General features: G+C 35.8%; 1 protein-coding gene across 1 annotated transcript; it reads right to left on the bottom strand.

Moving 5' to 3' along the window:
• Positions 1 to 10,047: 10,047 nt before the first annotated feature.
• Positions 10,048 to 21,295, bottom strand: Smp_078200 (hypothetical protein; the record flags this gene model as incomplete). The annotated part of the gene is made up of 5 exons (XM_018795287.1): positions 10,048 to 10,191; positions 11,083 to 11,220; positions 12,842 to 13,063; positions 14,864 to 14,995; positions 20,855 to 21,295. The coding sequence occupies 5 exons, from the start codon at positions 21,293 to 21,295 to the stop codon at positions 10,048 to 10,050; spliced, it is 1,077 nt and encodes a 358-aa protein (XP_018646960.1).
• Between the last annotated feature and the right edge of the window lie 5,127 nt (positions 21,296 to 26,422).

Here is a 26,422-nt window from a genome sequence, read left to right as displayed (position 1 = left end):
GGAAGGAATCAAACCAGGCTAGCAACGGGTTTTGGACCCCATAAGATGCGAGTTTACCTATGAGAAGTTGGTGGTTGACCATGTCGAAGGCCTTAGAAATGTCCAGGTATAGCACTAATATTAGGTATCCTTGGCTACGAAGAGAATAGACTAAATTAAAGAAGTCAAAGTGACATGTCATAGAAGATCGATTTTTAGGAAATCCATGTTGCGAATCATCAATAAATTGTTCAGTCAATAAATAGTTGGATAGTTCGTCACTAATAATTTTTTCCATAATCCTAGAGATAACTGGAGTAATATTTATTGGCCGATAGTTGTTTATGTCAGTCTTATCTCCGGATTTGTAACGTGGTATGATGTACGCGGTTTTCCAACGGTCAGGATAAGAGCCTGATTCCATAGAGAGAGTAAACAGCTTAAGGAGAAGAAGTGGAATATCTGGACCACCATATTTGTAGAGAAATGACGGATTCCCGTCTGCTCCGTGACCTTTCGAAACCTTGAGGTTATTTATAACCTTACTAATTTTCAGACATATGAAGGAGATAGATTTAATTGAGTTACCGGTCATGCATATAACTCTAGAAACAGAGCCATTTATGGATTGTTTGCCATTTGCAAAATTACCACTGAAAAGGTCTGCTATAGTTTTTGGGTCATATATAAAACTATTATTATGCAGGATGCATGGTATATCAACATTTTTAGTTGATTTAGCGCGTTAATTGAAAAATTAGAATAAGGTTTCGCACTTTTGAGCTAGTGCTTAGTGCTAATAGCTCTTCATTGATGGCTTTTAACCTATGTTTCTCTTTTATTTGGTTAAAAATTATTGTTATTTGTGTGACTGCCGTGAAGTCGTTAGATTTAAAATAACGTTTCTTTAGGCGTCTTAGTTTATTACGATATTTAGCTGGTATATATAATTCGTAATGTTTACTAATCCTGTACGTCTTAATTGGTGCACAGGAGTCTAGACAAGAGTTAACAATCAAATAGAATATGTTGATGGCATCTGTCAGACTATTGCATGAGAAGAATTCATCCCAGTCTGAGAGTTTGATCAGTGGGCGCAAGAGGTCCCAGTCTGCATGCTTATGGTCTCTATAATTGCAGGTTCTTTGAATTGGTCGGTTGTAGGAGGGATGGATGGGGAGAGCACAAGCTACTATCTTATGATCACTGCTTTCAAACTCGTTGTATACTTGTGCAGATAGGGGGATGACATCTCTACTAAATATTAGATCAAGTGTATTATCACCCCTTGTTGGGGTACGAACCCACTGTGACCAACAGTACAGATTAAGGATTGATAGAAATTCATCATTGCATGACTGACAACTACCGGTACTCCAGTTAATCCCAGGATAATTGAAATCTCTAGTGATAAACTTAGCACTGAAGTTTAGAGCAGATGCGTGTATAAATGTATTGATAATAAGATCATTCAAATTATCCGAACTATCAGGAGCTCTATATATACAACCTAGGAGTAGACTATGATTCAGGGTATTGATTGATATCCAGATCGATTCTGGTAAACTATTCAAGATACTATCTTCAACTTTGTTAGTTGTTAAGGTATCCAAAGCAAATATAAGACAACCGCCTCCTCGCTTAGCTTATCTGTCACAGCGACAGAGTCGATAGTTCTGGATATTTGATTCGGAATCGGCTACTGCTGGATAACACCATGTTTCAGTGATAAGTATAAAAGAAGGCTTGGCTAGAAAGGCTAAGGTTCTCAAGGCTGAAATTTTGTTCAGAAGTGAACGTGCGTTAATAAGTAATAAGTTTAAAAAGGGAGAGTGCAGTGTAAAAAAACCGAGAGCATCCTTATCGATGGAATGAGTTCTAGCTTTGCCTGGACTATGGTTTAATGTGTTTGCCGGATTGCATGGGCTATAGCATGAGCGAATTGTAGTGCTAGTGGAACAAGGGATCTCTGGAGGCCGAAAAAAATCCTTATTTTGGCAAGGTTGAATAATTTGTTGTACTTGTTTTGGTGGACAATTAAGACAGGCGTCTGCATGTAGGGGTTGCGTTGATGGTGCATAACCTAGTATTCCATCTTCCCCATTGCGAAAGTGATGATAAGAGTTACATCTTGCAGGTTTAGTATTTATAACATTTGAGGGAAACCATGGGGCACGTTGGTTCATTGCCGTCTGTCTAATAGTAAGCCTGCTTACATGATGGTTGTAGTGGCCGTCTCGTGTAACGTTTGAATGAAATGTGTCCTTATAACCTCCCTTATGATGAGTAGGGTTAAGCATGCTTTCAGAAATTATACTTTTGTTTGGTAAGGCCGTTGAAATATTTTTGGTATTCGGTCTAGAACCAGAAGGTTTTGCATTTACTTTCTTCTTAATTGGTATATTCTTTTTAGGTTTAGCAGTGTTTTTATGAGCCTTCACAATAGAATCAGGTGTTTGATCATTGGCCTCAGATATTACACTGGAAAGAATGACATTAGTGTCTCCATCAGATATGTCCTGGTTATCTAGGGCCACTATGGGTATGAGAGGCAAACTAGCACACTGCATTGGTATATCAGCACACTGACTAACATGAGATAGATTAGCTGCACCAGTGGGTTCAGCTGCTGGCGCGATCACATTTGTTGTGACCTCAACAATGTTATTTTCGTTCATGGTACGCTTTTGTGTTAGTCTTTGATTGGTGGTTTTGTCTGTGACTATACGAGCGTTTTTAAACTTCGTAAGCGTGCAGACTAGCTGTTCAGAATCTTTCAACTGTTCTGCTAATAAATGGGAGTCAAATCTAAACAGGATAGGGCACGAGTATTTTTGATGCTTTTTGTTAAGTCGGATACATTGGCATGGATTGTCCTAGAGATTAGCTGCCTTTAGTATCAAGTTTCTTACAGTTTTAATGGCAACTTTGTCAGGTATATTAAAAATAATCACATTATTTCGCGAGATTATTCGCTTAGTGACTTCACTAGCTATCAAGTCAATAACGGATTCCACTTTGATCCTGTCTTCGAGTTCTGAAGGAACTACATCATTTGGCAACAGCAGTCTAAGGGGTGACAGTGTCTTTAGTTCTAGTTTAAGATCATCATGCTTTAATAAAGAGCCCGCAAGTGACTCCACTTTAGAACGCATATCACTTAATTGCTTATAGACAGCGGCTAATTCACTCTTAATGTGATCGATATCTGCGGTTCGTGAGTTAGAACTCATTATTAAGTTAGACATAGAGTCATCCAGCAACAGGTGTGGAATACGTCTACTCCCACTATTATCTGGTGCAACAGGAGTTGCAGAGCATGGGGTATAGGTAAGACCAGAGTTGTTAATATCTGAAGAAATAGGGCTTTTCCGAGCTCGTTTTTGTGTCAGTCGAACCATTTTTCTTCAAGGGTTAATTTAAATGTTACTATTGATTTATAAACTAGAGTTTAACGATATATAAGCACTTTATAATAAATACCGTATAAGCGTAACGCAAACTTCAAACGTACCACAGGCTTTAGAGTATTGTTGTTAGATGTATTGTTGAAAACATTTTACTCTGAAAGCCTCCTTGGCCAATATTTTGAAGTTTCGACATAACATCAACTGCCAAACTGTAGTCTTTGTCAAAGGTGTTTATGCGAAACTCCCATGTCCTCAACAAGCCATAAAACCATTATGTGGGAATATGAAGAACAGAGTAAATAAGACGTTGACGGCGTTCCGGTCACAAAGTCAAATAAGAAGTCTTGTCACTGACCAAATTCTTGTACGTTTTTCACTACAATGACAGTTCAACGAGCGCGCAGAGCACGGCATTGTCCGGAAAACGAAGGAGAATGAGGAATGACATTCATGAACAGATAGTTTACTCTAAAAGCATTTGCCACATAGCTTAAGCTACCACTCAGCGAACTGTTCCTAACAAAAGAGGATATGATGCACACATTCAGATGTTCAAAATAGACCATATTACATGTTGATGATTATCTGAAACCATTAAGATGAATTATCATCACTCCTACATCGTCCGAAATACTCACAATAAAGGTTAATAAAGGGAATATTGTATCTACGTGCGATTTTGAATAATTTCATCAGTCCAAAAAGAGTGTGTAACATGAAATTTCACACACCACAGATCAAAGTGTGTATTTCGGTTTAAGGGACCTTTACCTAGGGAATTCACCAAAAAGTAGATATTTTCACACTAAGCGTGTTAATGAAGTCAAAATAAACGTGCTCTTCAAGTCTCAATTCACGGATGTGAGAAAATCCGATGGAGGGTAAAACGGTGAAGATCTCAGTAATTTGCAATGGACGTCAAATTAAGATAAGTAACCTACTAAATATATAAACAGTCAATTAGATCTTAATGGAACATTGTAATCGGTATGATTTGCTAAATACGTGGTTCATTACTAAACAAAATGACAAAGCCAGTACACAAAAACCTAACTGTACGTGAGTAAAAATTTTAAAATGTCTTGCAGCAGCGTCAAATTCTCTCACAATTCCAGTCTGCGACTTGTTTCCATTAAATAACTAGATGTAACCGAAGGAAAAATCTGTAAATCCCTTATAAATGTTTCATTTCACCCGACTTATGATCCCTTCGATCTTTCACTCTGTCTTGTCTGTTAACTTTTGCCCAGGGCATGTGTAACCATGTTTTATATTTCTCACTCTTATTTGTCAACGATTTCATTATTCAAATTTGCTTTTTACTCTTGATGTGATTTGTTTTCCTTGTTAAATTAGAACCTAATATATCAAGCAGAAAGTTGTGTCCTAATATATTTTAAAAGGGTGAGTCAAAAGAGATTTTTACACTTTGCAAACGGATGTAGTGAACATAATCAAATGAACTTTGCTTCTTTGAATCAACCTATGGTTGGGACTGAATGCCGAAATATTGATTATTGCACAGACATTTTTTAAACCAGAAAGCGGCTATTCTTGGATTATTCCGGGATATAATGGTAGTGAACGATACTTAACCATACGGATTTCTCATTATGAGAATATCTTGGGCAATTTCCTCTCCCACCTATTCTATAGATAGACTGTTAAGAGATTTGTGTAGACACCATCATAAAGATCCTCGGTACCTAGAGCGATTCTGTGGAATTATGGTCTACTTCGTTATTAGTACTGCTTTAATAATAGACCTAATCCTAAAATTTTAATTTTGTCATGATGTGCGATCTTACGTGGAAGTCACTTCATTGTCTGCACTGACTCGTATTATCGTCATCAACACCAATAAATAATGCAGAACACATTCAGGCTGCAGATAGAACAATATATTTAATATGAATAAAAGTGATAGGACAGCATACAAGAGTGACCACGCCTGCAAGACTGAGACATGACACCCGATTGGATTTTATTGAATCCTGTCCTCCCACTTTCCTCATAGTTGGGTTTTTCTCCGTGTTAAATGTTGAGTATCTATTTTCCAACTTGTCTGGCGTTCAGCTTTGAGGAATGTGTGGTTAGGGTCCAATCCCACTAACATTACACAAAAAACACAAATCTTCTGACTTTCATACTGATAAACGAAGACTCGAACATCCCGCTGTCTTTGGTTTCAGTTCGTGCTGAAGATATGAAGGGATATTAGATTGTGGATTCTCAGGTCATTTCCCGGAAACCTAGACAACAGAGGAGAGTGAGTGAGGTCACACAATCATTTTTAAGTGCATAAACATCAGACTATCCCTTTGAGATCTCAGAGTCACAGTAAACTGTGTTTTGATAACTAGAGAAATCATGTTATGTAAACGCCTGCTAGATGTAAGGCATTGAAAAAAAGGGTTTGGATTGTTCACTTCTTTGTTTTTCAAACAATATACTATAAAATGTGCATATATGATTGTCTAAAACCAACCATTGCACTTACTCTTTAGTGTACGGAAAAATATATTATGCGACTATTCGATTTTTTATAGGATTGATTGATTTGTATCCGGTAATAAAATCCAAGACGAGAGTCCCTTCCTATTTGGGATTCATCGTCAGGACGTACTTTTGTTCTGTTGTTTACGTTTACAACGTGATTCAAATTGTTCCTCTACATTTGTTGCTAACTAAAAAATGTTGTCTACCCTAGCGAATGTAACTACTACGTACTACTTTCGTGCCGATAAGTAACTCTCGTTCCATTGATAGAAGAAACCGGACTAGTGGCAAATAGGTCTTTATTTAGCTCGTGGAACAGTTACAGTGGAGCGGGAGGTTACCTGTTCAGACACACAAGCTTTTGAACATCTAATATGAGATAATAGGAAACATAATGCCTATACAGAATAAAGTAGTAAATGAGTACTTTAGTTCTGTTGTTTTGATATACTTAGTTGTTTGAAGTCAACTCTTAACTAATCAACCTAAGTTGTTACATTAGCTTCCCCCTAGAATCGAATTCCGTAGAAAAGTCGGTTCGATCAATCTATCTATCAAGAACACCTACGTTCTGTTTCCGCAGCCCAAGGTAGAAGCAATAACTCGATTAGTGTTTAGCTTTCAACCAATGGTGACCAACTCCGTTGGCACTCGACTATATTCCATCGATGTCTCTTCCTTTGCTAGCTTGTCATCTTATCCCGTAGCATTTAATTTCTTCAAAAACTGTCGCTGGTAATTTGTTACGTGCCCTCTGTATGCTGATCACAGCTTGCAAGAGAAAAGACGGTAGGGAAATGAAACAAGAAAAAATAAAGAAGAATCTACTGCATAAAACAATGATGAAAGCCAATCAAACCTGGAGAATCGCTCCACTGCTTGTATAAAATAATAAAGCACAAAAAGTAAACACATAAATATAATTGATAAATTTGAAAGGCCTTCGAATGGAGAGCTAAGCAATGCATTTATTTTGTCACACCGTATCTAGACGTCTGGCAGGAATTCTGCCCACTGATTGGGGTTTGAGTGTTCTATAAGGGTAGTCTTTGGTTGACGATTGAGACGTTCTATCATCCCATTAGCCTGGGGTTCATATGCAGTGCGACGTATCCTATTGGAGTCTGGAAGTTTGGTTAAGTTGTTAAATAGTTCAGATTAAAATTATGCTCCTCTATCCGCCGTTATTGTTATAGGTGTATCAAAAATGGTCACCCTGTGCTGCACGCAAACCCTGGCCACTGTTTCCGCTGTCATGTCTGTTATCAGTACGACTGTAGGGAATCTCGTTGGTCGATCCATATATGTATACAGACAATTAAAACCATTCGAATGCGGTAAAGGGCCTACTAAGCCTACATGCCCATGGGCGAAACGCGCATCTGATTGTGAGAAAACACCGATGGGTGAATTTGTGTGAGGCTTGACTTTTGACATGCTGAACACTCTCTAACCTATTTGTGTACATCCTTTTGAAAATTTGGCCATATATATATGGCATTGATTAGTTTAGTCGAAGCTTATGCGCCAGGATGAAACAAAGAATAGAAATTATTAAATATTATTTTGGCATGCTTTTGGGAACGAAAAATCGCAGTATTACCTCGGCAGTTTCACAGTAAATCGGAATACCGTCAATAGGCGATGATAACTGTTTTAGTTTGACACTAGGTGGTTTGTTGTAAGTTTCGAAATTTTTGGTCCTCATCATGTTTGCCTCTGAACGTCTCGAAATTTACTGTAGACTGTTGCATCACGTTCATTTCTAGTCCAGATAATGCATCTGTTGCCTAATTTTACTAACCTTTGACATGTCGGATATCACCCGTGAACTGTGATATATAGTCAAGGTGTGAACTCGAGGTAAGTATTTATTGGTTCTCTCTTTTAGTAGATTAGTCAATGGTTTGTGATCCGTAAATCTGTGAAGTCCCTGCCTTCCAACATATGTCGGAAATGCCTAAGGGTAAGGTAGATTGCAGGAATTTATCTTCCGGAAGTAGAATACCTTGTCTCTCCTGGAGTGAGTCTTTTTGAGAAGAAAGCAATTAGTATAAGATCAAAACTAAGGTTTAGTTGAAGAATAGCTTTCTGAGTAGTTTAATCACGCGTTATCACCCCTTCGAAATAAGAACAAAGTGATTGAGGAAATAATGGTTCTAAATTTCATCATAAATACAAATGTGCATTATTACCTTAACAAATATTACCACTCAGTTATTCAACCAATAATTGTTCCTTCAATAATGGATCTAAATTACAATTAATAGACAAATTGATAAGGAATATAAGAAAATTACCGAACGCACCAAGAATAAGTGTTATTATATCTTTTCTGGAAAGATCAAGTAAAAATCCGTTCAAAAGATTATAGTTTGTTGCTTCATAACACAAAGTATTTCCGATTCTGGAAAAGTGCTGCAATTTACAATCAAAATGCACGATCCCAGTCAACTCAAGCAACACCACCAAAGTGGGGAAAAATCAATATGGCTGCCGCCAAGATTAAATATCGAATAAAACAACATAAATACAGTTCAGGAAGAAACATAGAAACACAGTGAAGGAGAAAGAAAAATGAGAAAACTATTATAAAATGAAATATTACGGTCTCAAATGGTATCAAAAAGACTAAGAAAATGTATAAGTAAAGAAACCAATAAGAACAAGTTGTAAATGTATGCATGGAGGGATTTTCACACATAAAACCTTCAAAATGGATCTTACAATTGGTTTCCGTAAACGTAGAGTCTGCTAAAAATGCTATACTACAAGAGTGTGGATTGTCGCAATCTTGGTGTGTAACATGAAGATTACGTAAAGCACAGACTTAAACGTCTTATTCCATTTCAGTTTAGTAGTGCAGATGGCGTCAAGTCGCGATTGACTATGATCACCACTACAGGAAGATTACGTGCCAGATATCGACTTAGATTCCCCCGTAAGCCAAAAGGCTGTTGACGGTTGCAATAAGATATATTTGTTGGCGATCTCGTGGTATCGAAAGAATACCGAGACGTGCCAAAGTTTACAAGAGGAACTATCGAGCGTACGACAGTTCGCGCAAGGTCACAGGCAACGAAAGGAAGTGTGTGTTTGGTACACTTAAACAAACAAGTACAGCAAAACAATCACTGGTACAATTAGTTATAATAATAATTGTTTCCATTACACCAATCGCATTCTCGTCACAAAAGTAGGTCACTACAACAGCATCTCTCCCTAATCTAATGTTTTCTATCTAGCTTGGGTTCCACTTATTTCGAATACGGCTAAGTTGTATCTCTTCATTTCCGCAGCTATGTTTTGGTCCTACCGGTCTCTCACATTGTCCGGAAATTCCATATACCTATATTAGTTGTTTCTCTGGTTCTTAGTGGGGACATCGTCGTCGTCGTAACTTTCGAAGAATCTCGGCTTTCACCATCAGGCATCATAGTTTTTCTAAATGAAAATACTTCAGCTTCCACAGCAGAGTTAAAATTATTTTTCCCGTCAGTGTTCTTCAGGAAGATTGTTTTCTATGGGATGGGTTTGCTGACCCCATGTCCAACCCTACTCTTGTAACCGGGCTTGGGACCAGCAGTGACTCTGGAAAAGTTACAATCTGACCCTGCTTGACGATAGTAAGCCGCAAAAATTAAACGTTTATGTTTACATTTCGATAATGGTGCCGATCTGGACTACACACTTTAGACAATACTGTGCCTGAAATTGAATAGAGACGAAGTGGGTGGAAGACTGTAAATTTTACTCATGACTTAAATGTGCTCAAACTTATTCCTTATACAGTATCACATGTGAAATATTACCATTCCTATATTCTTCCTTATTTTTCATCTTTTAGAAAATACTGCTGTTATGCCCCGATAACAATAGTGAATGGTAACTTTAGCTCTCTGATTGGCGGTCTTATCACGTCATACGTTAGCAAGGCATCCACTCGGCCACAAGATATAACAACTGCTTAAAAATGATCTCTGTTTGAGGAAAAGGCTACTCTCTGTGTTTCTTCAAATATACTCATATTTCCCTATAATTTGCTAACATAGGATCTTTATGAATCTCCTAACGAAACAACAAGAGATATGTAGAGAAAATCATCAAATCACTAGTTAGCATCAGATATAGCTTTATTTTCAACAAAAGATTAATTATGTTAAATTTTAGGTAATTCTTGATTTCTCGCTGATTTTAAGTCTTTTAAATAGTTTTTCAGTAGTTTCAATTCCTCAGGTTTCAGTTTTCCAGATTGTTGTGCACCACTGTCATCATTATGCATTGTTTTTCGACCAAAGGTAGACTAAAAAAATAAAAACAAGTGACACAAAATTAGCAAACCATTCCTGTAATCGTCAGAAGGGGTTTTTGTAGAGATTTAGTATTTCCATAGTTACATGCGTGAGTCAATTGAAGCTAGATCACCAGGGACGAAGCGGCCGTGCAGTGCTTCCAGATATTCCCTTATGGTCTAGCTTTAATTGAATCACGCTTTCAACTATGAAAATTCCTGTAATCCTTCGAAATTAATTTAAAAATAAAGTGTTGTATCTGAAAGCAAAACATTGCTAGAATGGATTTTTAATTATTTATGATGTGGACCGATATTACTCAGATTTATCGTCAAAACAATGGCTGATAGCTTATGAAGAACGATCATCCAGGATAAAATGCATTTGTTTTATTGAGTTCATAAGGCGATCCACGTTAGCCAGCCATAGAAAATTAGGAAGCACTGGAGGCCTATTACGTCCCAGAATGAGATACCTCAGAAGTTAACATCTATGACTCCACAACCAGGGGTAGAACCCAGGAACTGAGACCTCGAGCGCTTTTACTTAAGCCAAGATGCAGAGTTATATACCTCCAGGACTGATTGAAGTCGTACTTGTACAACATCTGACCCCGGCACATGCGAAACCTAAAGTCCTAGGTTCAACTCCTGGTTGCAGAGTTGTGGATGTGCTCTACGGAGGACTCTAATACTGAGACAAAACAGCTGTTCCATAACTCTGAATCCCTAGTGATTGCCTAACTACAGTCAGTCCGTGATATGAATTATAAAAATTCAACAATCTACACAAACCCATTAGATTAAAAAAAGACAACGTTAGGAAACGCTCACAGAAAAGTGGGGAAAATAAAAGAAGAGTCCAAATAAATATAAGAACCTGAAAGGAATATCGATACTTACCTTAGCGTTCACATTAAGTACTTGTTCAATTGTATATGGTTGGAAATCCAATTTGGTCACTGAATTACAATCAAGTTTAATAGCTGGTTTAGTATAAGCCGATAGTTCATGTTTGAATGATTTCGGTTTTGGATTAGTCTGTTGTTATAAGAGAAAAAGAAAAAAATAGTTACAAATTCAAACTTTTCACTGACTTATTTTTTTGAATGAATAATCGATTTGGAGATCTTAATAATTTCAACTTGTAACCACCACAAAATTGTGTATCCGTTTACATATTTCTGATATAGGCTATGTTGTAGGGGTTCGTAAGAAGACTCAAAATGGGTATTTCAGATTATTTAAAACTTGTCTGGAAAAATATTAACATTGTAAGTACCTGACCTATTCCTGCAGAGATCAAAACTAAATTTTAACTACATATAACCTATTACTAGGCTACTGAGCTAAATTATGTACCTTCCATTGAGTAAAATAATTTATCATAGTTTAGATATTTCAAAACATATGTCCGTCACTCCACTGTTACCAGTTGTTAAATAATACACGTGATTAATCTAAAGAGGACAATAAACATAATTCAATAACATAGATGAGTAACTTCCTAACTTCTGACACAATTGATCATACATAGATCAAAGCAGCTCACTAGGATATAAGGAAACCAGTTCAAAAACTTTCATTAGTGAGAAGACGATTATTTAGTTTGTTTGAGGAGTTATTTTCATTTTGAATGTGAATACTGATAGCTCTGCATAGATAAAGTTGGAAAATGTGTGACATTGGATTATAACTTATCACTTTCACAGTATTACGATTGCAGCGATTTCTAAATGCCATAAGTGTGATTTCATGTGGAATTATGCATGTGATCTGTTGAAGAGTCTCACACTAGGGCAAATATATTTCCACTTAACCTTGGTTACTACCGACGGTTTCCTAGGTACTTTCCACCCATGAAATGAACTAATTTTAAGATGTTTTTATGTAACATTTAGCTAATGTAGAAGTAATTCTAACATGTTTAATAGATGTTTGGTCAAGTTTTATCACCATTATGGGAAAAGTAAAAATTTAATTAGATTAATAATCAGTCAAGCAGATAGGAAACTGTAATTCTTTGAGAGTATAAGACAGATAGTGATCATTTATTGGAAAATAATTATAATCTACATTGTTGAATGTACACTACAAATTAGTCGAATTCGCTGACAGACTATAATTTATGGGCGACCTTTGAGCGACTCCAAAGTGACCTTGAGAATGTTCACCAACTTACTAGAGCTAAATGAGTGTTATACACTTGTGTGAGGAATTAAAATTAGGATTTACAATTGATGGTTAAAGTTAGAAATTAGATTAAGTGTTTTCATCACGAACTGACATTAGATAAAATGTCAAAACTCTATTTAGCCAAACGGATTAATTTCGTAACAAAATCTAAGACCTGTTATCTCATATCTGATTGGTTCGTCTATAAATCATAGTCTTGCCCATAGTTTCAAATCAGAGCATTAAATCAACATCTAAATGTATAGTAGAAGCTTTTGTACTAGTCAATAAAGCAGTTTTGACAAGATAACAAAGGTGATATATCTTTTGCAAGCTGATATATGCACTAAACTGTCAATGGTCAATCTCCAGGTTTTGAGTAAATGTAATTCATTAAACAAATCCAATTAAATACAATGATCCCAACAAATTATCTATTATTTGTGAGGTAAACGCAATATTTGGAAAACTTAGTAGACTGACTAACCTTGGCATCATGACCTTGAAATTGATCACGCTGTTCTGTATGAAAAGATATATCGTTTGTGTCGCGTAATTGAATTTGTGCTTTTGGTGGTTGACATGGGTGTGGTACAACTGAACACATTGGATCAACACTATTCCATGCACGTTCTGGAGGAAAATCTGCACGAAATTGAGTTTCACCAGAAAATGGTTCACTAACACGTGGTTTTTGAATAATTGGTATCTTAAATATTGAAAAAAAGAGTTATTTTCCATGATGGAAGATTGAAACCATTCAGTGATATTGTTAAACAAGTCAAGTATATAATTGTTTGTTTAAATTTACGGCTGAACAGATGAATTCTTATAATTAGATATTATGGTTTTCGTTTTACACTCAACCTATTCAAAAAAGAACTGACAGTCGATCTTTTATATGAATAATAAATTTAAATTATGATGAATTCTTTATATAAACAGAAATGGATGGTGGCTAACAGTGGAATCCAGGGTGAGCGTCTCGTTCTAGTTGAGATTCGTTACCCGGATTTACCCGCATCCCAGATTTGATGTTCATTCCTGGACCCAAAAATTTCATTTATCTGGGTAGCATCATCAATGAACAAGGAAGATCGCATGCAGACGTAAAGGCGAGGATTGGCAAACAAAGAACAGAATTACTACAGTTGAAGAACAAATGGAACTAAAAACAACTTCAAACCAATATAAAGTCAGAATTTCAATACAAACGTCAAGACAGTTCTACTAGGCTGAGCTTAAACTTCCAGAACTACCACAACCATCATCAAGAGAGTACAAGTATTTATAATCAATTGTCTACACTAGATACTCAATGTCCGCGGACCGGACACCATCAGCAACAGCCTACTGTGGGAGAGGACAAATCAGCTTCCAGCTGAAGAGGAAGTTAGGAAAAGACGTTAGAAGTGGATAGGACATATATTAAGGAAATCATCAAGCTGCATCACGAGGTAAACCCTAACTTGGAATCCTGAAGGGAAACGAAAAGAGGAGGGCCGAAAAACACACTACGTCGAGAATTGTAAACAGACGTGAAAAGGATGAATTGCAACTGGAAAGAACTGCTCAGGTCAGATTTGGATGGAGAGTGTTCGTGAGCGGCCTGTGCTCCTCCACGAGGGGTAGCAGACGTAAGTAAGTAAGTATGAAAATACAAGATGATTTCTGACTATAATACATTGTTTAAAAACTGTAGACAGTTTGCTTGATTAATGAAGAAACTGACAGAATTCAGACGATTGTGTGAATTACTACTTATATTACTCATAAATGATGCAGTTCAGTAATATTTAAATAAAATACATTTTAATACTTCGTATATGTGATCTTTCATGTAATCCTCGGGTAAAAATATTGTTTTCATGAATCTATGACCAAGAGGTTGCAAAAGTATTTGTCATTTTGTAAAGAACGATTAGTATTATTATTAGTAGTAGTAATGTGAAAATATTAGGTCCTTTACTCCTACCATTCATTGAAATACACTATGTTGATGTAAACAATTAGTGACGTAGAAATCTAAGACTAGAGTTTCATCTTATTTGGAACTCATCAGCTAGATATACCTCCATCCTATTGGTGTTCACACTTAGATTGGACTTTAGTGCCTATCGCTTTAAATGCTATTGAGTGCAGATGGATACCAACTTATTTGGTGAACATAATAAACATTGTCATCTATTTACTTTTGAATATCAGCACAAGGATGGAGGCCGATTCAGGTGACAGGTCACAAATAGGACGAAACGATAGTCTTGGTTTTCATTGTTAGACATGATTCAACAACAACGTAAGACGTTTTGCTTATTTACAATCGTATTCTCGAATTTAATCTTTAATTCTAAAGCTTACTAAAATCAGTGTTACATAATATCCAGTGACGTGTTCAAATTTGAAATACAGTAATGTATCTACTAAACTCTTATTGTATTACAGTTCTAGTAAGCGATGTGAATACATTTTGAGAGCTATTACGATAAAACACTATTCAATTACTATTTACCTTTAATCTACGTACAGGACAGCTTGTTATCGGTTTGACTGTGTAAACACTTTTATTTGTAGTTAAAAAATCTCGTTCACCTTCAACACGAAGATTTGTTGGTACCGGTTTTGCAGGTTCCGTATAAGTGATCTAAAAAAAAAGACAATCGTTGAATGTAGAAGTAAATTATGAATGCCATAAAAAAGAGATTAGGTGATCATACATTTGCTGATTAAAATGTAATCCAAGTTCTAGTGCAGTTGTTATATCTAAAGTTTAGATTCTTGATATACCACGTACAACATCAGCACTCGAATGCTAGAACCATCCAACTCGCAAAATAAGAAGAAAATCACAACTGAAAGGAATGCTATTCCAACAGTGCCAAATATACTATAAAACTCTCAGTTATTTATAGTCAGCCAATCCGCGTACAGCGGTTTTTAGGGAAGCTACACGTCAAGATTCTGGGATTTTCATCCAAAAGATGATTGGATGGAATGTCTTCGGCTGTTTCTGAGCTTTCTTGAGTTCACTTGTGGGCCGTCATCACAATAGTGAATGAGAACACATGCATTTCCTTTTCGATTGATGATAGATACTACTTATATCTGTCGACATCGGTAGCACACATCACAATGCATTTTTTCGAGGAGCAAATATTTTGAGTTTAAGTAATAAGACAAAGCATATAAGAAAACAACATTATTTTTAGTTACATCTTTATCAAGATTAATATTGTCTGTTAAAATGGAAATCCGAAAATTCTGGTGACAAATAAAACATGAATGAAATAGCCAAAGAAGTAGGTAATTTCGCCGGACGTATATGATTTACTCAAACGTTGCTGCTACCTTTCGGTGGTGTTCGGGCTTGCCTGTCGTGATGAACCAATCGAGCTATACTGGCTGGAACAATCGTTCCTCAGGGTCCTACCATGCCAGACAGGTCGGTTGAAAAGCGGTAAGACTAAAAGCAGCAAACCCAAGGTCCGAAGTCGTGCCGCTGACTGTACAGAGGTGTGACGGCAGTAAGGTGTTTCCTTCAGACAACCAGCATAACAGCGATGCTGCCTTCCCACAGGGAGGGGTGGGGTTAGAAAAGGTCGACCCTAAAATGCACACCTCACCTTATCTCACGGATATCCGTCTCCGGTGGTAAGGTCCCAACAAGTACGGAGCTAACACAAAAACTACCCACAAAAAGGTCGTGTGTGACCGACCTGAAGCAGTTGTCCCTTTGGCACTGTGGTCACGCTCTCAGGTCATTAAGACCACTTCTAACCCAATTTCCTTTTCAGGTACCTCTAGAAGAACCCTCCCACAGTGTGGGCAACCGGGAAGTGATAACTGCCTTCATACCCTACCATACCTCTAACTAGATGAAATATGCCACAATCCTATAGTCTACCTCAATTACACAAGACAAAATATTGTATTCTATCTATTTTATTTGTATATAGTTTGTTTATATAAAAAAAACTGCATAGTGGATAGTTCAAATCTCAATACTTCAACATAAATTCGTCGTAAACGGGAGGCGTTAAAAATATTCTTTGCTTTTATTATCAAAATGAATGATAAGAGTAAGAACTATCTTTTGATTGACTAATAAATAGCTAATCAACATGATCAGATTAATATCGAAAAAAGACATTAGGAAAACAAAGAAAGAGGTAGTAATCAATAATACATATCTAAGATGAATTAATAGAATAACTGTAGGCTCATCAATATACCAAATAGTAGTTGACTTTATTTGACAAAATTAGAAAATAGACCTGTCAAGAAGATTATCAAGAAGGAAGTTTTATTCTGTAGCTTTAGAGATGATATATTCCTTATTGTAGATTACAATATAAGTAAACAAAAAAGATTTAACCAGTTTATCATTGTACACTGGAATTTCGTTTCTTAAGAAAGAATCTGACAAAAAAGTACACTTTTTTAACATATAAAACATCCGGGAAGACATGACACTAAGCAGCAATGTGCATAAAAATGGCTTCTCTTTATGTTAATACACACATTTTTAAATTCATATATGTCAGATAAAGATCTAATTTAAAACAATATTTTCTATTGATGTCTTCTAATTTTCAAACTGGAGATTTTTAATATTAATGGTAGATTTGATTCTCTAGTAGATCGAAGCGAATGTACAATCATTGTGTTCTCAGAAAACGGTTCATCACATTCTAATCATTCTATTATTGAGTTGAGCCCCCAAATGCCCTGGTACGACCGAGGGTAGGGAAAGTCAGCTCTATTATTCGAAATTCTTTCACGTGGTCACATGTATACAGCCACTGACGGGGAAGTCCTACTCACTTCCTTCTCTTGGTATTACTGTTGTTTACGAAATTAAGAGGACGAAAAACGAATGTCCGGCGCTTTAACCGGGTTAGTGGATACGAAGAGTCCACCTAGGGGAGTTGGAAAACCCTCATTCCAAACAAATAGTGCACGTGGATTCCAGGATCCTGAGGGAACAAATGGGGTATAAACCAATTGTCGGTCACCGGCTACCATGGGACTGAATCTCCTGACACTGCTCCACTGCCTTGTGGGTTAGACCTTTAGGTCGAAGGCTCCGGGTGTGACCGCTTAAGAAAACCACCTGCTTCGTTTTGGGCATCCGGGCGGTATCACAGCCCACACACAGATCAAGTGACTTTTGTGACACAAATGTAATCAGTGCTCCTCTGTACCAATATTATAATATTTTTAAATTCATTAAAGGTAATAGATTAAAAATAGCTCAAACAAAGAGAGATTTTAACATGTTAAGCAAATGGAAAACACAGTTATCTGATGCAATTGAAATAAATATCCTCAAATAATACACCATGAATTTGATTAGATAAGTCTTTGGATGAATCTACAATTCACTGAGAAAAACAATACTCTTGACTAGAAATTGACAGTCAGTTACAACAATACGAATTTGAAAACAAAATTTACTTAGTATTGTTTGTTTGGATCTTCCCATTGATGTTTAGGACTGCAACTGGTCAGTCTCTAATTGCCATACGTGCATACTGTGCGTATTGCCTCGATATAGCCTTAATTCACAAGCATTGTAAGCAAAGATGGATAGTGGCTAGCAGTGGAATCCAGGAAACGCGTTTCGTCTTATTTGGGGCTCGTCAGTTGGATGTACCTGCATCTGGGACTCGAACCCAGTAGCTTTCGCTCCAAACGCCACCGCGTTATCGACTCAGCTACTGAGCCCTGATAGCCACTTGCTTGTGCAAGTACTATTATCATTATATTCAAACTCGTTATTTTATAATTCATTTGGCATGAAGCTAGTTCTTTTTCTGAACTGACATCAGCTGATAAATGTGTTAAAATAGGACGAAAAATATAATCTTGTTTCATTTTAATTTGATGATGATCCACAAACCCACAGTAAAGTCAATCAAGTAATCTCAAATTCCGTAGTAACCAATATATATATAGAATTGGCTGTTGGATTAAAATGAAACAATCCACATGATAAGATGATAGAGATTTTTAGCTCGAGCGTAATATTTTAGAAGTGTTTCGTGTTCTCTAAGTTGTTGGATGGCTTAATCCCGTTTTTGTCTAGTCAATAGAACAGGTCGTGTGAACATCCATAGTAAAAATAAAATCGTTCCTTTATGGAAACCTACTTCTCAGTGAAATTCACCCATTTTCAAACGAAAAGGATGTTACTCTCCTGTTTCTCATCATCTAACTCGAATACTATTTAAAGATTGTGAAGGTGATTCATAACTCAGAAAACCACAAAACCTTCAAAACAATCCAGCCTTTTTATTTATCGTAATTAGAAAGATGATTTCCATCTCATAACATGAACGTATCATCACTATCACAATACCAACTAATCGATACTACAACTAATAACTTCCCACTATACTTTAAAGAAATGCAGTTTGATAATAGTCATTTTTTTGAATGCACAATCATTACATAACTAGACATTTTTTAAAGAATTTTCTAGTTTGAAAAACACTTAACTGTGTTATTGGGTAAATAGTCTTGCTTATGATGAGCATCAGATCTGAACGTAGAAGTGAGATCATTCTCTCGATATTCTATTCTGAAAAGCCCGGAGAGCTTTTTGTAGTAATGATATTTTGTAGTAATGATACTGGGGTGTGTGCTACTTATCTCGACATAAGTAGTATATATCTTGAGTCAGGAGTAGAATATCTGACAATAGAAGAACAGAAACAGAAATTAATTAGGTTGGAGATGAGGAAACAGTGAAGTCTGAGACGACGGATGGACATTTTCAAATGAACAGTCAAGTTTGATTGGAAAGGAAGCGGAAAAGAGGAAGGCCAAAGAACACATTACTCCGGGAAATAGAAGCAGATATAAAAAGGATGAATAACAACTGGAAAGAACTGCCCAGGACAGGGTTGGATGGAGAATGCTAGTGTGCGGCCTACGCTCCTCCACGAGGGGTAACAGGGGTAATTAATTAAGTAAGAAGTTTGGGTCTCAGATTCTACTAAGGTGTTCTGTAATTTAGTGTTGAAGTAGATTCGGTTATCCCCACTGGTATTTGTGTTCACTCCAATACTACTTAGATTTATTTCTAAATTCAATATTGATGGGTGTTTTTTTAAGTTACCTTAATTCGTTTTTTATTTACTTACATGAATAAAATCACAGGTTATTTTCGACAATTAAGTAATACCATTTACTAACTCATATGTAATTAGTTAAACTTTCAAATTAATCATAACTAGGGGTAAGTATTTTTATTAAGGTTTGACTTTAAAGTTTTAAATAATGTAAGGATTGTAGCCACTGGTTAGAGAATTTGGATGATAGGGGTAAAATCTATGGTAGGTACATTTACTACTTGTCTTTCTTTAGATCCCAAGTTTCGTAATTAGTTTAATGATTTATTTCTATTCCCTAAACCCATATTTTCATCTCAAATCATATCATTTACGCCCAAAATGTTCTACTAACACTAGTACTGTTACTACGTATATTATTCTGGGATCCCGATGTGTTTGTGTGGTGTGGCAACTTCAATAGTTGCACATGTGAGATTATTGGAGTTTGAATCCCGAAATGTATTGATCTTAATAATTTAACTACTGTACATTTCAATAACTATGAGACGGTATTTAGTTTTACAAAAGTTTAAATCTATGAAATCAGGTTAATACCCCATTTAAATACTGACTTTCTTACTTACGCCTGTTACCCCTTGTCGAGGAGCATAGGACGCTCACCAGCATTCTCCATCCAACTCTGTCCTGGAGAATCCTTTCCAGTTTTTATTCATCTTTTTCATATCTGCTTCTATTTCCCGGAGTAATGTGTTCTTTGGCCTTCCTCTTTTCCGCTTCCCTTCCGGATTCCAAGTTAGGGATTGCCTCGTGATACACATTAGTGATTTCCTTAATGTAAGTCTTATCCACTTCCAATGTCTTTTCTTAATTTCCTCTTCAGACGGAAGCTGGTTTGTCCTCTCCCACAGTAGACTGTTGCTGATAGTATCCGGCCAGTAAATGTTGAGTATCTTACGTAAACAACTGTTTATAAATACTTGTACCTTTTTGACGATGGATGTAGTAGTTCTCCATGTTTCAACTTCATACAGTAGGACTGTCTTGACGTTCGTATTGAAGATTCTCACTTTGAAGTTAGTTGACAGTTGTTTTGACTTCCATATGTTCTTGAATTGTAGAAATGCTGTCCTTGCTTTGCCAATCCTCGCCTTTACATCTGCATCAGATCCTCCATGTTCACCAATGATGCTTCCCAGGTACGTGAATGTTTCCACCTCTTCCAGAGTTTCGCCATCAAGTGTGATTGCCCTTTTTTAAATAAACACATCGTATAACATTTGTGAAAATACTTTGAAAGAAATATAACTTTACCACATATACAATCTATTGAGTACACATTACTGAAGCATCTACAGTTGACATCATTTCATAGTGAATATTATTGAAATAACACAATCAATAATAAAGAGAAAAAGAAAACATACTGGCTTTTCAACAAATGTTTCATGTGTTGTACTTTGTAATCGACGACTTTGACCAGGATATAAGATTGAATCTGTGAAAACAGGCATTTCACCAAATCTTAAAATTGGTTGACCTATTGAAACCTTTGATGATTCATTAACATTATTATTATTATTATCAGTTCTATGACAAAATGTATTTCTATATGTTGTCGATGTACTAAATGGTGCTTCAACATCCAAATTTGTTAAACATCGATGTAATTGATTCTTACTATTCTGTTTTAATGGATCATTATTAGATTTATCAAGATGTGAATTCCTTAGTTTCAATATAAATTGTTTAGTTTCATTAGGGAAACATTGTATCAACGATGACAGTTCTTCATCACCATTTACATCATCCACGAGGATATCCAGCTCATTATTATTCATTTCCTTAGGTTTTAAAATACCATTCATTGTTTGATTCTAGTGTTCGAAAAGGAATGCTCTGTATGAATGCTAATGATTGTTATCAAACAGAGAAGTGTATTGAATTAGCGAAACTGAGTAATTTAAACAAATATCTCTTTATTTAAAGAAAGTTTAATATGATAAACTTTCAGGTCATTGACAGCATTAGCAACCGTGAACAACCAATTAAATTGTGTTACTGCATTTTTAGTGTTATATATATGTATGTATGTATTCACGAATTTTTAATTCCGTACAAATTCAATATTTGAGTTTCATCAGTAGTTCGTCTTTCTAGAATCAGTCAGTCACAACGTAGAACTTCGTACGTACGCACATCAGTTCGAGTTACCATACCACATCAGCACAGAGATGCAGTTGTCGATTCAAATCCCTTAGTGGTAGAAGTAGTAAGAGTATAAGCAGTAATGCGAAAGATTAGGGTTTGAAGATGTTAGTCAAGAAGTATAATACAGTGAAATAAATTTGGAAAGAGAAAAAGGATAGGGACATGAAGAATTCAGAAGATTAGAATTTGGTAGAACACAAAGAGTGGATGTACCTTCGCCATTGCAAACGATTTTGAGCCATGTGATTTAAGGACTCTAACCATCAATTGCTATCATCTCGTGAATCCTAACCAGGTAGTCTACACCTACCAACATGACTGAGTCCACTTGTCAGTGACTTCATGAATTTATGCCGTCTTTCTAGAATAGCTCATTTAAACAATAAACTAGCTCTGTGTAATCAACGATCCATTGTTGTTCCACATTGAAATATCTTAGTTATTTGTAAATATCATTATCAAGTTTTGATTTGATAATTCTGACACGTGCCAAAGAACATATTAGGTACACAAAGAAACCTCCTTAATAATCTTGTAGAACTGGATAGACTTCAAATCAGCAATAGCAGTTCATGCCATTTTCAACAATCATTAAATTGATCTCAAAATACTACAAAAAGATTTTTTCAAATTACAAAGAAAGGAGAGTAGCTGAAGCGTTCCATATAATGCTTGATCCTACTACTGTCAATCGAAAGGAAGGCCACACCAAACATCCTACTTGGACTATCTATGCTAATCTGATATTATTTACAATTCACATCATTACATTACAAATTAAACTCTTTCCTTTGTCTTTATGAAGGTCACACATCATTAACAGTGCACACATACACATTTACATACATACCATTTATGAATCACCTTGACCGAAATGAAATTGATTTATTCGGACCTGTTTTTTGATTGACAACACCTACTATTCGTGTTGTTCCGTTGTACTATTTAAGCTTGGATTGATATTAATTTGGTTACTTGTTCTCTGAAGAAGTGGCTTACACTGAGTCACGAAACGTCACAAAATCTAATTTTTCTACTCACCGAGATATTACAAATATATTATTTATTTATATCTTAGTTACTATTGCAGCGTATTTGGTGAAAGTATTTGACTTTCTTCACTCAACATCATGAAATGATATTACTTGAACTTTGGCAACGAAAGAATATAGAAGGAAGTTGTTTTATCCTGGTACGGGATTGCTTCGTAATAACCATTCACGACTTAACCGGAAATTGAAAAGACGACCGTCAGGTTTTCTAGTGAACGTTTAAACATTAGAGCAACTTGGGTGACTTAGTGAAAATGTTTCTGAAGTTCTAGTAAGACTTCATGTGCGGTTTCTAATATTCAACTACCCAAGTTCATTCTGTAATATCAAATCCGACAATCTTCACAAACATCCTATACTCATAATAAACATATACACCAGTAACTAATGTAATCGTGAGTTGCCAGTAATCTGGTGAGTAGACATTAACAGAGTAGTCCAACCGTGTTTGGTACAAAGTAAGTATCCATCCACCAATGGAAATGAAAGATGGACTCTTGATATCACGTATCGATAGAACTTAGTAAAGTAGAGCATCAGTTATTGACTAAAAGCTCAACTCAAAACCTTTATTTAAAATTTGATCTTTGTATGAAAGCTTGATGCACTGTTACGTCGCGAAACATTGCGATAGGACTAAGCGAATTTCTACCGATTGACCAAATTCAGATATCCTAGTACGACCCTAATACTGTTCCCCAACTTCAATAAATCAGAACACAGCCGTTAGATGAGGATTGTTTATGGGGTCCGAAGCAGATCGAAAATGATTTACAGACAAGGCATATTTATACAGTTAAGATGACTATGAACAGCAACCAATGGAAAGAAAGGACACGTAAAAGGTTATAATAATTAGAACAACTCCAAATTGACCAATAGGAAAACGACACGTGAAAGTCATAGTTAGGACAACTGTAAATAATGACCAATAGGAAATAACATGCGAAATATATGGAAAGTTTGAAAACATACCACTTTACGTTCGAGATAATTTTTGGGATATTCCTGTGAATATCCTAACATGCACATTGATGAATAATTCCTATTCTAGTGAAATAGATGTCCAGCGTTTCATGATTTTCATTAGTCATCTAAATGAACCTAACTGGCGACGTAAAATACGAAATTTTCTTCGCATAATCAATAGGTTTTCAAAAAATAATTAAGTGAACAATTGAGACTGATATTCTGGTTCATATAAATTTAGGCTTATGACCTTGGTCATATAAAACTTGAATTTTTTTTCATTTATCATATGCTCACTAGTGACTGGTTCCATGAGGTATTTCGTGGAGTTCTAGTGAAAATCAGAAACCAGTGGAGTTTAACAAGGTGTGTTGGGAGATATCAACTCACTGTAGACATTGGTGAAATGGTTGCTCAACTTCGTGGATTGGTTGAAGTTAGACATTAACACCGTTGGATGCTGGCTCAGTGGTCTATCGGTTAACTGCTCGCGTGCGAAACTGGTAGGTCCTGGGTTCGAATCTCGTGAGGCGGGATTGTCGATGAGCACTGCTGATGAGTCCCAAAATAGGACAAAACGGCCGCCCAGTGCTTCCAGGTTTTCCATGGTGGTCTAGCTTCAATTGACTCATGATTTCAACTATATATAAAATATCACTAGAATTGTAAAAATAATACTTTCAGGATTGATTTCTATGGAAAAAACAAATTTATATAGATATCATTTTTTCCATTATAATCCAATCAATCAGATGACTTCTACCAGCAGTCATCAAACAGAAATGAGAAAAATAGCAATTATTAGTGAGGACAAGATTTTTGTCTTATTTCATAGTGACAGATACAGACAGTTGATATTAGATTAAATTGTATTAAAATATAATCAGGATGGCTCATTGTACTATAAACAATTATGCACACACACACACACAAAGGTGATATGAAAATGCAACAATAAGAAAAGATAATCTGACACTAACTCTTTCATCTCATTTTGACATATCTCAGTATAATGTATCTGTAAAATTACTTCTTATCACGTTGATTATTTCATACAAAGTGGTAGATCCTGGGTTCGAATCTCGCGAGGCAGGATCATGGATGAGCACCGTTGAGGTGTCCTAAAATAGGACGAAATGGCCGCCCAGTGCGTCCAGGTTTTCCATGATGGTTTAACTTTAATTGACTCATGAATTCAACTATACATAAAAAGTGTGTTATTTCTTTAGAATACCATTTTGTTTTCTAGAATTGTTATATCTAGAGCTTAGAATCTTGATATACCACGTACAACTTCAGCACTCGAATGCTAGAACCATCCAATTCGCAAAATAATAAGACAAAACATAAGTGAAAAGAATGCTATTCAAACAGAGTCAAACAGTACAAAACTTTCAGTTATTTATAGTCTTTATTAAAACCGAAATCATCATTATAGTCATCCAATCCGCGTAAAGTGGTTTTTACCATATATTCAATAGGGAGGCTACACATCCAGATTCCGGGATGTTCATCCAACAGATGATTGGATGGATTGTCTTCGGTTCTTTCTCAGCTTTCTTTAGTTCAATCGTGGGTCGTACTCATAAGCATCAATTGAATTCAGAGGCATATATTCCTCGAAAAAGTCTACAAAGGTTCAGAAAGATGATGGCAACAATTTATCGACAAGGTTATATGGTACTTTAGATACAGGAGATTTCTTGTACACAACTTACTTTAAAGAAATCCTCTTACACTTCACACCATTTCGAATTCAATTGAATGATTATAGGAAGCAATTAAGAATTCAGAAATAAGTGTTTCACAAGCAGACTTATCAATGTCAATTATTCGTTATCGTGAGCAGATGACATTCTGCCACACAATATCAAGTGATAATACAATTCGATCTACACATTTAAAAACACGCAAGCATATTTTTGTGCATTACAATCTATAAATGCCTCAGTATTAATTTACAAAATAACACTAATGAATTAAAATGCACACGTGTCAAAAACTGCTGAGCTTTTATTTGAGGTCAGATAGACAAAATAATGTAAAAAATTGTTATAACCGATGAAAACATTGAAACGCAAATGTTGGACACTAGAAACAGATCTCACAAATATGATCTAATGGAAGATATAGCACGGAAGTGAATGTCAAAACGAAGACAAAGAAAGAAAATAATTCACTATTTACTACCATGAAAAATAATAATTCAAGCTAAAAACAATCAAAACACTCAAAATACCCACCAAGCAAATATCTCATATCATCTTCCTACAACATCATCAACTCCAAAAGACTCATTAACACCACCTAAAAACATAAAACAAACAAACATTCAATTTACTCATTTCACAAATATTAACAAGACAAATCGCTAATATCATTAACAGTAAAGTAACATCGCTCCATCTCTCACTCTGCTTTCAGATCTAAATCCAATACAACACTGTTTGTTCACAAACAAACAATTCATAGTGGTGCATGTAGATATCATCACAGATTTATTGATCCATTAACTACCACACTATCAATTTCACACAAACACTAAATCCTATCATCACATCACCTCTCCCTCAGACACTATCAATATCTATATCATTAGAAAATCAAAACCCACCTCTTGTCAATTGTCATCTTCAAATCATTATAATGATGATGCACACAACAGCAATTGTCAACACCAAACCGTTCGTACGTCCATCCATCAATATTTCCCTTACTTCACAAATCCACTCCTCACGACACAACGAACGTCAACACTAACAC

Source organism: Schistosoma mansoni, assembly GCF_000237925.1.
Source record: "Schistosoma mansoni, WGS project CABG00000000 data, supercontig 0179, strain Puerto Rico, whole genome shotgun sequence".
Lineage (NCBI taxonomy): Eukaryota > Metazoa > Platyhelminthes > Trematoda > Strigeidida > Schistosomatidae > Schistosoma > Schistosoma mansoni.
This window is presented reverse-complemented; position numbering and strand designations above follow the sequence as displayed.